A 13,560-nucleotide genomic window follows, 5' to 3' on the forward strand; every position below is an offset into this window, starting at 1 on the left:
CAGGTACGATTTGTGAAGAATGTAACTTCCTGGAAAGAAATGAAACCAGGGTTTTATCATGGACATATATCCTTCTTGGATTTTGTAAAGTAAGCTACACAACAAACAATTCTGTTTGCTGCAGTTTAAGTTTAAAATATTTCCATCAGCTGATTTTTGTTGTTCCAAGTATTAACACTGATTCACTTTAGATTTTACTGCCCTCTAATGGTCAAGATCAGAAATTGCAATATGAAATTCTGAACATTGATTTTTCCCTACTACTTCTAGTCAAGCTTTTATCTCCCCCCCCCCGCCATGTTATTGACTTCTCATGCAGATGGTTTCAATTAGTCTTTTTCTCCTGGACATGCACCAGCATTTCATGTTGACATGTTTTGGTGACTGAACTCTTGGAAATCATAGTACCTGAATTTAAAAGCTTCTGTGTGCTCTGAGAGAGGACATGGTGGAGTGGAGAGGGGTGTGTGCATACACATCAAAGCAGTCTTGCTGAGCAGCAAATCAGAAAAATTGATCAGTTTTCCCTTTATTTTTGTTCTTTTAAGTAGCTGAGATTCTCCAGATTTTGTTTATCGTCCAGTTGGTACTTATCTGTTGGTTGCACCCCTTCCCCATACTTTGCTAGTAACTATCTGCTCTCCCATAGAGGCTTTCTAATTAGAAGTTGCCTTCCCACAAATCTTAGATCCCATGGGCTGGCTCCATCAGATCATACAAGAAAACCCCAACAAGCTGGACAATCAGTCTGTTGTCTTCATTCCCCTTTATCTATGATTTGAAATACTAGCCAAACTGGATACATGCACTCAAAATTACAATTACCTTGTAATTTTTCAGCCATAAAAATAAAAAGGAAACAACAATTTTTATTAAATATTCAATTTGAACCATTAAGGATACCACTTGGTGCTTTCAGCCGTTTTTTTAAAGAATAATATGGCATATTAATATGTACAAAAACATTTACGTTTCCTTTTAATCAACTTGTTGCATTCAGTAGTGCAAAGTTTTTACTAGACTTTCTTTACAAGGGCATTCCATTGCACTATGACTAGGTTTTAGTACTAGTATTTCTAACAGTTAGATTGGTGCTCAGCAGTAGCTGTAGCCCAACATTCCAGATACATGGAGGAAGAACATCTGCTTAAGTTTTTCAGTCAGTATTTATTTAGCCCTACTTCATACAGGCAGTAATGATTTTGATTCAGTGCTGCCAGGCTTGCTACCTCCTGGCAAGCATCATCATTATGGCCTCATGGTGTAGCCATTCTGTGACAAGCAACAAATGACATCATAAATGCCCACTTGTGTGTGATTGCAGGAGCCATGTTGCCCAGCATGGTGAGTTGAGGAGAGATCAGGCTTTCTCTGAAATTTGTGCATTTCTTTCTCCCAATTAAACCATACTTGTATAGGAACTTCGTGGATGCCTGGTTTGACACAGAGTAATAAGCAAGTACCAGAAGTCTCTTCCCAATCCCAAGCGTAGGTGCACAAGGCTGCAGGGGTTAATCACCATTGCTTCCACCCCTCTATAGAAAATACTGTCTGCACTTTATTCTGCCCATCTGCAAGACATCAGCAAGGGAGCTGCATACATAATTTGAATATGATCCAGCTTTTGAGACTGGTTGTGCTCTTACAGCGCAAACTCGTTACAAAAATGCCATGAATGGAGATGTAAAATTATAGAATTTCTCCCTATTCCATCCACACTTCTGATTTGTATGTGCCTCTTTCTTGCCCAATTCTCTATAACAGTCTTCCCCAACCTGGTACTTAACGTATTTTTTGGACTTCTGTTCCTGTCATCCCTGACCATTGGCCAAGTTAGCTGGGGCTGATGGGAGTTGTAGTTCAAAATACCTGGAGGCCACCAGGTTGGCAAAGGCTATTGTGTTGTTTAACCAGTACTAACCTGGAAGTAATGGTAGCTTTCAGAGTGCAGCTATTCATTTTATCTGAAATCCATCTTACTTTATTTGTTGTGACAACATGGGAAAAAATGGGGACATCTGAAGTTTTGTATTCTGTATAAAGTCTCTGAAAATTCAATATGATATCGGCCAAAGGGTGCTGAAGGAAGTCAGCAGCTGAAATGTTTCCACACTGAAATAGTACACAAAGAAATATCAAAAAGAAACCTGAGAATAAAATTGCATTGCTTCCTCCAAATTTGAAAGTGCAAAATGCTATATTAATAAACCTCTTGTGTTGAATACCTAATGAAATAATAACCTTGTGAACAGCTAGGTAAGTGTTACTCTATCTTATACATTATTCATAGGAAAAACTTAAAACATTTTGTAGATACTGTAACTTCAGTCTAAAATTATTTTACCTCAAGAAAGGCAGCTAAGCAATTTCACAAATTTCATTCATATGCATATTTTCCTGCAGGGCTACATTATCCTTGTGTTTTTTTGTTTGTTACCCTTTCACCTAAATGATTTATTTTCCCCCTGCAACAGTTTGCTTTCTTATATTTGTGGTTTGCATTATTAAAATAATAAATTGAGTGCTGTGCTTGCTCTTGGCAAGAGACAAGAGTAACTTGTGATGTTGCATTCTTGCAATTGAGAAGTGTAAATTCTTTCAGCAAAGATTCATCCTCCTGTATATACTCTGGCATAATGCTTTGATTCAATATATACTCTCATAAAATTGCATTGAACTTCAAAACCTTTACAACAGTGGTGGTAGAGTGTTCTAGAAATTTCACCAAGTGGTAGAGTACAAAACCCTCATGCACCAGATTATAAAAACAATACTGATCCTGCCTCATTCTTCATTCTTTTTAATTCATATATGTGTTACTGGGTAGTTGAAACTGTTATCTGTCAGATAGGCAAAGGAATGTGTACAGGACTTCCAAGCGTTTGTCTTGGAATGCCAAGGGACCCTGATTGGATTTTGGGTCCCCTTTATGCTAAATATATGAGTAGAGAATCTAAAGCAGCCTTTCCCAACCTTTCGATCTCCAGATGTTGCTGTACTACAGTTCCCATAATTCCTAACCATTGCCCATGCTGGCTGGGGCTGATGGGAGTTTTAGTCCAGCAACATCTGGGGACCCAAAGGTTGGGAAAGGCTGATCTAAAGGAACAACTTGCTTTACTTCACCTAAGGATTGTGATGTTAATGAACCATCTAAATCCATAATGGATGAGGAGAAATGAGGCACATGTTGATTTACTTCTCCCATAGTGGAGGCCTAAGAAACATGATGGATGATGGTGTCACTAGGCGTTGCTTTGCCTCCTCTCTTCAAGGTGACAGCAGCTCTACCTTTCCAGATGTGTAACTGTTGCCTCTGCTGGGGGGACGGGTTCAGCAGAGGTCTTGCCTCATATCCTTTTTCTTGTACTGGGAAAAGTTAGTGAGTGTCTGCTTTTTATCCCTCCTCTCCAAATCTTGAGGCAGGCTCCAATAAAATAACAAAAAAATTAACAGCAGTCAATAAATACAGTGGAATCAAGACACAGGGCCATAACCAGGTTAGAATCCAGCTGTGCCAACATGTGTTAAGTTACCATTCCTAAAAAGGGAAGATTTTAGACAGTTCTAAAGCTTGATTAATCATCCCTGTCTAAAGAATGTCTCTGCAGGAATAGGTGGGGGACTCCCTCCAACAAAAGATGAATCCTCCCCTTTCAATGTGAAGATTGTACTATTTGGCCATTGAACTTCTAAGTTCTACTTGATTGGCCTTAATCAGCCACGTTGGAAAGGGGTCAATATCCTCAAAGCAAGCAAGGCTGAAATGATCCAAGCAGTTGCACTTGCAGTGGTGCTGTTCCTGATATCTTTGACCTGTTCAATACCTTGCCAACTTTATTGTAACTCCTTTAATGCATGGGGAAGGGTTTGAAAACACCTGTTTTTGTCATTAAAATGATAAAGCGCTGAAACTGTAATTAAAATCCAATTTTTGAAAGTTCAGGCTTTCAGGCTAGTTTTGATGGATATGTTTTGCTTGTAATTGATTTTCATATATCTTTAAACGCTTATTTTCACACTTTGGAAATAAGTTAGTCTAATGTAAATCAAAGCTGTTCAAAAGCATCTTTGTAGTTCTTACCATACAGTATATTAACCATATTCTGCTAAGTCAGCAGTATGAGGTGCAGAGCACATTCAACCAACAGGCCATGCTTATTTAGCCTGCAAGCCATATAGTACTAATTAGCATACAAAGGTTTACCAGCCTAGCATGGAAACACAACTAGAGTTGCAGATAAATACGAGGCTATTTGGGTTCCTACTAAAATCATGTGCCTAATGCACATTGATGGTGCTGTATTAATAATAATGATGATTATGATGTCATTAAGGCATTGTTAAGAATTGTGCTTATGTCTTCATAATGTAGCTGTGCAGAGTACGTTTGAAATATATGTGAACTAAAAACCAAAGTTCTGAACTCTGTCCAATGCTACAAGATTTCTGATCTATTAATTGAACCAATAGTTAATCACTTTTTTCACCTACTAGTTTGCACCAAAAGTTACAATTTATGTGCAGCAGCACTTTATAAAACCAACAGCAATTTCTGAGCATCTCTGTCATATCATACCTTTCCCCCATCTGGACTTTGCGGTCATACCAGCTGCGTTATCTTCTTTGTTACAAAGCATAGTTTTAAGAGGCTGCATCTGTTGGAAGCAGAAGTACCAGACAGAACTTCTGCTGATAATACTTGTAGACAAAATAAATTGAACAAATATATGTAAATATTAAACATGCATGTTTAATATTTACCAAAATTGAGTGTTAACTTAAGGTTTTGTGACTTTTCTGTAAAAAATATCTGAAGCGTTTATAAGGACCTTTGAAATACAATATGTAGTATTGCCTCCTTCTCAGTATCCCTCCTAACTTACCTTAAAATGGCAGAATAGAATGATCTTTTGAAACAAACTTGACCCTAAATCCACTTTTACATCATGCAGGAAACTCTTTGATTTGTCAATTGGATTATCTCTTCTGTTTCAGATTTGGTGTTAAAAAGAAACCAATATACATCAATGTCATAAGGGATCCTATAGAACGGCTGGTTTCTTATTATTACTTCCTGCGCTTTGGCGATGATTACAGACCTGGACTCCGAAGACGAAAGCAAGGGGATAAAAAAGTAAAAGTACATCTTGGCAGCTTATTCATGGCTTTAATTATGGAGATCATAACTAAACGAACAGCATAGATAGCAATTTTGAAAAACAAATTTAGACCAAACCATGGGTTTGATCTTAAAGTGCACATCCATTCACAGGAGTCTTCTATGAATGCAAGAACCTTTTATCCGATAGAGGGATCAGCTTGTGGCAGTGGGTTTTTCCCCCTAATCTTTCCTACAGATTTCTGCACCACCTTCCACACAATTTTGGATACCCTCCCGATCTCTGGATCAGGTTACATAGGGTCTCAGGAGGGCTCATCAAAGACCATCTCCCTCCCCATATTCCCAGAAGCATTCATTTAATGAATGAAGCTGTGGTTATGAAAGGTTTGCATTCAGCTCAATGTAAAATGTGTAAAGATAGGGCTGCAATGAATTGTGCATTAACGGGGAAGGAAGTGATGGGAACTTGGTTTAACATTGAACAAGGATTCCCTGTCACGCAGCTGGGATCATACAGGTTAGCATCCTCCAAGCTTTACCATATAAGTAGGCTTGTATAAAAATAATCCCCAGGTAAAAACCACATAAACCATAAAACTAAAGCACATACACCTCACAATAATTCCTGGACAGTCAAGAAAATAATCAGCTGAAGGCTTTTTTGCCCCTGAAACCATATATAGTGATGGGACCTGATGCATCACAAAGAATGCCCTAACAGTTGTTGCCACCAGCTGTGCCTTATGAGGCCAAGGGATCTGGAGTAGGGCTTCAGGTGATTTCAGCATGTGGGAAGGAACATAAGGAAGAAGGTGATCCTTAAGTTATCCAGTGACTCAAGTGAGATTTAAAGGTCAATGCCAGCACCTTGAATTGGGCCTGGAAACAAATTGGTAGCCAGTGGAGGTCATGGGAAATTGGTATGATGGAATAAAGTATCTGGCAGTCATCAACCAGGCTGTGGAATTTCTCTAGGGCACTTTTGTAGGGTAGCGCCACATACAGCGTATTACAGTAATTCAATATGGAGGTCACTAGGGTGTGCATGGATGGATGGCAAGGTTCAGTGTTACCAGGAATGGCCATAGATAGTGAACCAGCCAAAGCTGGAAAAAGAAACCCTTCACTACCAACTACCTGCATATCCAACAGGAGCACTGGGTCAAGGAGTACCCTTAAACTGCATATCTGAACTTTCCGGAGGAGTACATCTGAGATGCCAAGCTGAATCTGAATCAGTCTTCCACCAACAGCATTTCTGATCTGTCTGAATTAAGCCTCAGCTTTTTCCACCCTGTCATAGCAACCAAATGGCATTTCAGCCTTTCAATGGTTTCCCTAGGATCAGATGTAAATAAGAGATAGTTGGGTGTTATCAGCATAGTGATGACTCTGCAGCTTAAAGCTCTGTATGATCTTCCTCTTCAGATGTAGATATTAAACAGATTTTAAATGGGATTTGGTTGGTTAATTGCACCTTAAAATAGATGGCGTGAAAGAGGCTTCCATTCCTGCCAAACAACACTTATTTGTAGAAAGTTAAAATACACTAAGGGGTGTGCTTTCTGTCTTGTGGATTTGTACAACTGTATTCTATATATAGCCCCTCCCCCAACAACATAATAGATAAATCCACTCCCCAAACATGCAAGCCACCCAGAAAGTAACAGTTCCTTTCTATATGATCCTTGTAGTGACCATCTGAGTTCAGTTTTTTTCCTATGTTTGCCTGTTGAAAGTATAAGAAGCAGACATTACAGATTGTCTTAGACCAATGGAGCATACTTATACTTGCACCTCTCCAGCTTTCTAGTTTTACAGAGCAAATATGCAGAGCAGGCAAGGTTCTTCTTGTAGATACATTTCCCCACCTCGTGTTGTTCCCTAGGATAGCTTTTGTCTTCAGAATTATTTTTCAATACTAGTATTTGATCTCCCTTGGTAGCAACAATGTGACTTGCTTTCTGACCAACTGGCTTTTGTAGAGAGAATATAAGTAGAATTTAAATTAGTTACTGTTAACAACATTAAATCCAAGTACTACTTCTAAAGTTGACACATGCTCCCTACATTCACAGCATGTAGTGGGCTATTTTGAGTCACTCTGTTCATTTTTTGCTGCGGTTACCTTGTGCTGAGTCAATAATGAATACTAACTGTGTCCACAAAACAGATTGTGGCTCAGCTTTTTGCACAACAGTGCAGTAGTCACTTTTTGAGCAGTAGGAGCTGCATATACCAAAAGTAACATTACATGGAGTTCTGCTTGTGCCCATCCGCCTTCATCATCTCATTGTCTAGTGTTCACAATTGAAAGTCAACACATATTGATGCACAAACTTGGTTGATGCATACAGGCACAGGCTTCTTAGTAAGCTGTTGTGAAGTAATACAGCCCAAGTTCATTTAGCAACATAACCACATTAAGAAGTTTGATATTTAAGATGGAAATTTACAGCTCACTCTTGAGTTTTTGTCTTTGTTCCAGACGTTTGATGAATGTGTAGCAGCTGGAGGCTCAGATTGTGCCCCTGAGAAACTCTGGCTTCAAATTCCATTCTTCTGTGGCCACAGCTCTGAATGCTGGTAAGACTGGGAAGCTGGTTTAAATTGTAGATGAAATAAATGATTAGTGTGAATTATATTTGATTAATCATATTGTGTAGCAGAGGTTAAGATTGTGGGAAGAACATATCTATACCTTTAGTTAACAAGTGTACTTTATGATTAACTTCCAAAGTATCAAACGGCAAAAAAGTTGCATGCAGCAGAAAATGATCGGCCATTTTCAGACTGAACTTTGTATCCCCTTTCTAAACTAATATTAATGATTGGGTATCATGATTAAAAGCACATAACTGGGATATTTTTTTGTTTAAAATTTCATGGCTTGGATGCCAGCTTAGCTTTCTGTGGATGGAAGGCTCCTTCCATCCCAGAAAGCTTTTGATCTTTGGATGATCCTGCTGGTAGAAGTGGGAGAGGTGACTTTTACTGATTTCCCCCCCATCCTACCCCTTTCATTGTCTGGATTGTCTCCCTGGTTGGTCTCCCTTTAACTGGCAGGGGCATCGTCTGAGCAAAGTTCTGCTTGGGGGATGCTCCCACAGGTGGTAGCAAAATCAGTTTCCAAGGCAGTATAAATTAAAAAATACTCAACCTTTAAGGTGCCAAACCTAGTTGTTTTTAGCTGGGGAAAATAGACTTTCTGACAACTATAATGTAAACATGGATTAACATGAGTGCCCATCACAAATTGAACCATATCCTGCCTTAAAGGGTTCAGGAAATGAAGTTTAGAAGTTGATTTGTCATATTACAACAACTCAGATCAAACCTTGTTCTGTTTACTTACGAGTAGGAGAAGAAACAGCAAACATGAGGATTTTAAAAAAATTGGGATAATGTCCTTAATATGCTATGTCCAAAGGCCACTTAAGTTATGACAATTTCCTACGCTGTATTTCTGTGTAGGAGAGAAATGTATACATGATCACTTAAGTTTATTCAAACCAAGGCATGAGCCAGTGCTTTTAAAATATGAGGTATCATGAATGCTTAACCAGTCTAGAAACCTGAAATCCCTCTCCTTGTTTATCCTTTTATAAAGTAACCTTGCTAAAAAGCAGATATGCTACAATCTGTCATGGAAGACCGGTGCAAAGTTCAAGTGGGCCTTTCCGTTTCTGATTTTATGCTACATCAAAATTGATATTCTTGAACACTTTGGTACAACAGCAAATTTTTCCATATTGAATAGTTGCACAGCACACTTGAAAAAGGCATTAGTGTTATCAAGAAGTTAGAAATCAGAGCCATAAATCTTTTGACATCTAACCTAGGCAGCAAAGAGAGCAAAAAGTGGGGAGCAGGGAAAAAAGCAAAGGAAATTAAAAATGTGTGTGGCTGAAACTTTGTTTTCTTGCCTGTGCAAAGATAACAGCTAAGCCATTCTTTTAGCCTGGTGTGAGAATATCTGAATGAAGGGAACCAAAATTCTTGGCAGACATCAAAACCTTCCTGTAATTACTTTTTATCATTTTAGGAATGTGGGAAGCAGATGGGCTTTGGAACAAGCCAAATACAACTTGATTAATGAATATTTCCTAGTGGGAGTTACTGAAGAGCTTGAAGACTTTATTATGTTGCTGGAGGCATCTTTGCCCCGCTTCTTCAGGGGTGCTACAGAACTATATCGTACAGGTATTTACATAGCCATCCACCAGGCCATTTTCATCTTTTTTCAATGTTAATGTTTCACAAAAACCTTTAGGATATGAATGAGCAGTTTTCCAGTGGTCCATTTACGTCCCTCAAGAAACGGATGACCCACGTTGGTGCATGTGCAATTCCAGTGCTATTTTCAGTTTTCTCTTTTGTGTAGTCTGCATCCAGGGCATGCATGTATTGCCCACTGGGCTTCTCCCTACCTGTAGCTGAGAAGCTAACTGAAGTACAAACTGCACTGCCATGTCCTTGTTGGGCTCCAAATACTAACTAGTTTCACTGTGTGTGATGGGTCTGTGGTTTTCAGTCAGAGAATTGATGTGTTGGTTGCTGGACAGAAGGAAGAGGGATGGCTGCCTTCTTGGTATCAGGAATCTGAGCAAATATGCAAAGTCCACTTTTGTAGAAGAATGTGGGATCAGACTGGGTTTATTCTCTCTTTCTAAACATAAAGTACATATTTGAATGATGAGTTGTAGGATCTTCTCTTGCTCACATTGCTTAATCTGCTGATCTGCCTGCTTTAATAAACTCATTGTGGCTTGTGTATGTAGAAGAACATCCAATGTAAAGTAAGAATAGGAATGGAAGTGCTTCCTGTCCCCCTAAGGACTTACTGACCCTTGAGAATAAAGCCTGCTCCTCTAAACCTATGTTTACTCTGGGTTCTGTTTCTTAGTTATGTTCTGGGGTAGTGCAGGGGTATCCAATGTGGTGCCCACTTGATATTGTTGGGCTGCAATTCCAATCAACCCCAGCCAGCATGGCCAATAGGGATGATGAAAAGTTGTAGTCCAATAATATCTGGAGAACGTTGACTACTGCTTTAGAGTGTTGGAACCTTGAGACCTGGCTTAATAGAAATAAGAGGTATGTTTATATTGTAAGCATGTATAATGTTAACAGTATATTCCTACAACAAATGTCAAGGATGACTCACTTTCCACCTTGCCTTTAAAAGAAAATTGTTAATAGAAGATAAAACACTTGTATCATGTGAGAGCTTGCATGGAATCCAGTGAAACAAATTGTCTGCCCAATTGTTATGTAATATGTGTTTTTACTAACTTTATCATCAATAGCACTGAATTTCCAAATAGGCATTAATCATGATTGAAATAGATATCTTAAATGGATGTGATGTGAGGAAATGCAAACACTTCCTCTTTATGGTTTTAATAATTAAGCTCTTTAAACCGTGGGAGGAATGTGCACTATAAGAGTACTCTAATGCAAATGCATTTATCCTAAATGTCAGAGCTTCCAGTTTCTCAGTCCCAGAGGCTTAATAAATCTTGGCCCAAGTTCTGTCACTTTATGTACCCATTTAGCAACCTGCTGACTATAGAATACTGTGTGTGTGTGCACGCTCTCGCACACACACATGGACACATACAAACCTTTCTTGATCTATGTTGTGCACTTCTGGGAACATTCCAGCTATAAGGCAAAGTGAAATTATGATTTTATATTTTGCTTTTAGGCAAGAAGTCTCATCTTAGGAAGACAACAGAGAAAAAACTCCCCACAAAAGAAACCATTGCAAAGCTGCAGCAGTCTGAAATATGGAAAATGGAGAATGAGTTCTATGAATTTGCACTGGAGCAATTTCAGTTTGTCAGAGCACATGCTGTTCGGGAAAAAGATGGAGAATTGTACATTCTGGCACAAAACTTTTTCTATGAAAAGATCTACCCTAAATCGAACTAAGAACAGTGCATCTTTTTAGGTTAGGGACTAAACCTTTGGGTCACATCCTTTATCTCAGTCCCAACTTGTAGATTGCTGGTGCACCAACTGAGACCCCTCATTCTTGAGCTCTGTGGGCTGCTCAAAGAATGGCTACGGACTAGATATGTTGGTGATCCAAAAGTATAAACTTCAGTTTAATGTTCTCAAAGAAGGTTGCTACTCCACGCCTGCAGAAGCCTACCTATACATTTTGAAATTAACTACTTAACAGTTATGTTGCCTAAACTGTAAAGATGAAAGGCTTCCCTTTATGCTCCTTTTATTCATAGAACAGCTTATTCTACTTGACCTCCTGGGAAGAGGAAGCTTTTGGTTCCCTAACTTCAACATGAAGATTTGGGTTGTATACATTTACGAATAATGTTAATAACTGGCTGACATCTGTGCTTTGTTATTGTGAATCCGTATCACATGAATCATGTTCGATCTTGTTCTTCTGCGAAATGCTGCAGCTGGACTTGCCCATATTTTATCAATGTGGGTTTCCATTTTAAGAAGCTAAATTGATCATCAGTGTATTTAAAAAGTCAAGTTCCATAGTGATATTGACAAAATGTCAAAAATCAAAGCAATTTCTTTAATATCCTATGTACTTCCAACTAATGATGGGAAAACTTAAAAAGCTGGCTTTTACCTGCACATCAATATAAAACAAATAGTGAATTCTGTATCCTTGTTCCATGGATTCTTTGTACGATAAAGAACTACTGGGGAATCCATATTATGACTCAATTAGTGAGCTGTGGTATGGTTAGGGGTTTCCTACTTAGATACTTTTACTTGTAGAATATTTTTACTAAAGTGCTTTATAATGTGTTTTAAAGCATTGCATTTGCAAAAGGAATAAAAAGCTGTAAATAATGCATATTTTATGTATTTGGACCAAAAGGTTACATACAACTAGTTTAAACTGTTTTTGCACCAGGTTTGCTATAAGTGAAGTAAAAGCATCCCATCTGCTGTTCAAATTCCAGTTTTGAGTTGGACATCACTGAAATGCACTTCAATGACCTCAACAACTTTAAATACATAGTGTGTCTGTCCAGGAGCCCCCTTTACAAAAAACTTAATCTACATCCTTTTATCATGCTGAAAAGGAAAAGGAAAACGGAAGCATGTGGCCAAGAGATACAAAGAAATTGACGTCAGTATATTCATGACACTGCCTTGTGTTACTTCAGCAAATGTGCATTTGCCATGATTAGCACCTTATAGAACTTCTATACATGAGGTTGTGTAGCAGTTGGTTGGATACTGGGAAACTACATTTTAACCAAATTCTAGAAAAGTTGCTGTTTTTCAAATTCCCTAGCTGCATATGTTTTTACTGGGATGTTTTTGTTTTAGTTTCAAAATGAGTATTAAAGTTTGCAGATTTTTTTTAGTTCATTTAATTCAGCCTTTGAACTTCATATTCTGTAGGCTGTTAAAACGCAGTGTAAATGTATTGATAGAACTTTACCAAAATTGTGTATCTGCTATACAAACAGAAAGAGGTTAGTTGTCTATAAACTGGATGTTTTTATGCCAAAAACATGATCCTATTAAAAAAGGGTAATGAGACTATTAAGTAAAGCTTTTAATTTGCTCTGTTCTTTATTTTGCCTTCCTCTTAGAGATTTACAAATAGCACTGCCTTCCTAAGCAGTTTTTTTTCTTTTCAGTTAGCACTCATTTATGTTGTTCTTCATTCTTTTTCTTGCATTACCATGAGCCAGAGTATTTTGTAGCTGTGTTGGTAAATGAGACATAGGAAAATAAAATATACTGTTATTGGACCAATTGATTACTTAAAATATAGCAAGCTTGTGAACCAATGTGTTCAACCTCAGGTGTTGATGCTTAGAGCACAACTAAAATCTTGATCACCCAGGCTGATAGCTGTGTAGTAAGCCTGCTGATTTGAGTCTTACATGTTGGGAAGAGAGTATGAGGTAGTGCCTCAAAAACTAAGGGTAGTGTAGCATGGAGCAAGTAATACCCCTCAAAGTATGATTGTGCAAATGATTTCCAAACATGGAATATGGATACTTTGACTCAGAGCCATGGGACAGAGTGGGTTGAATATCATTCCTGGTAAAATATCCACTGTATGGACATGCCCTCAAAACAAAGGTGTGTGTGTGTGTATTAATTAGATCAGCCTTTCCCAACCAATGTGCCTCCAGATATTGTTGGACCACAACTCCCATCTTTCCTGACCATTGGCAATGCTGGCTGAGGCTGATGGGAGTTGTGGTCCAACAACATCTGGAGGCACACTGGTTGGGAAAGGCTGAATTAGATGTTAGATATTTAGGGTTTGGCTATAGAAATGGCTTTGGTAGGTCAGGGTTATATTAGATATTAAGGCTATCATGTGTACAGTAAGCCCTAATGAACACAGTGCGGCTTACTTCTGAGTAAACATACATAAGATTGCACCAGCAGTGTCGCAAACAAAAAATAGGCAGTAA

General features: G+C 38.4%; 1 protein-coding gene across 2 annotated transcripts in view; it reads left to right on the plus strand.

Moving 5' to 3' along the window:
• The window catches only part of HS2ST1 (heparan sulfate 2-O-sulfotransferase 1), a 121,807-nt gene extending 108,492 nt beyond the window's left edge, over window positions 1-13,315 (plus strand). For both annotated transcript variants that reach the window (XM_061633566.1, XM_061633567.1), the window contains 5 exons: window positions 4-89; window positions 4,999-5,137; window positions 7,614-7,711; window positions 9,171-9,328; window positions 10,836-13,315. In XM_061633566.1, the coding sequence (XP_061489550.1) occupies window positions 4-89; window positions 4,999-5,137; window positions 7,614-7,711; window positions 9,171-9,328; window positions 10,836-11,062 (708 nt within the window). In that variant the 3' untranslated portion in view covers window positions 11,063-13,315. The remainder of the gene's footprint in view (window positions 1-3; window positions 90-4,998; window positions 5,138-7,613; window positions 7,712-9,170; window positions 9,329-10,835) is intronic.
• The last annotated feature ends 245 nt before the right edge of the window (window positions 13,316-13,560 follow it).

The sequence above is a fragment of the Rhineura floridana genome, chromosome 6 (assembly GCF_030035675.1).
Source record: "Rhineura floridana isolate rRhiFlo1 chromosome 6, rRhiFlo1.hap2, whole genome shotgun sequence".
Classification (NCBI taxonomy): domain Eukaryota; kingdom Metazoa; phylum Chordata; class Lepidosauria; order Squamata; family Rhineuridae; genus Rhineura; species Rhineura floridana.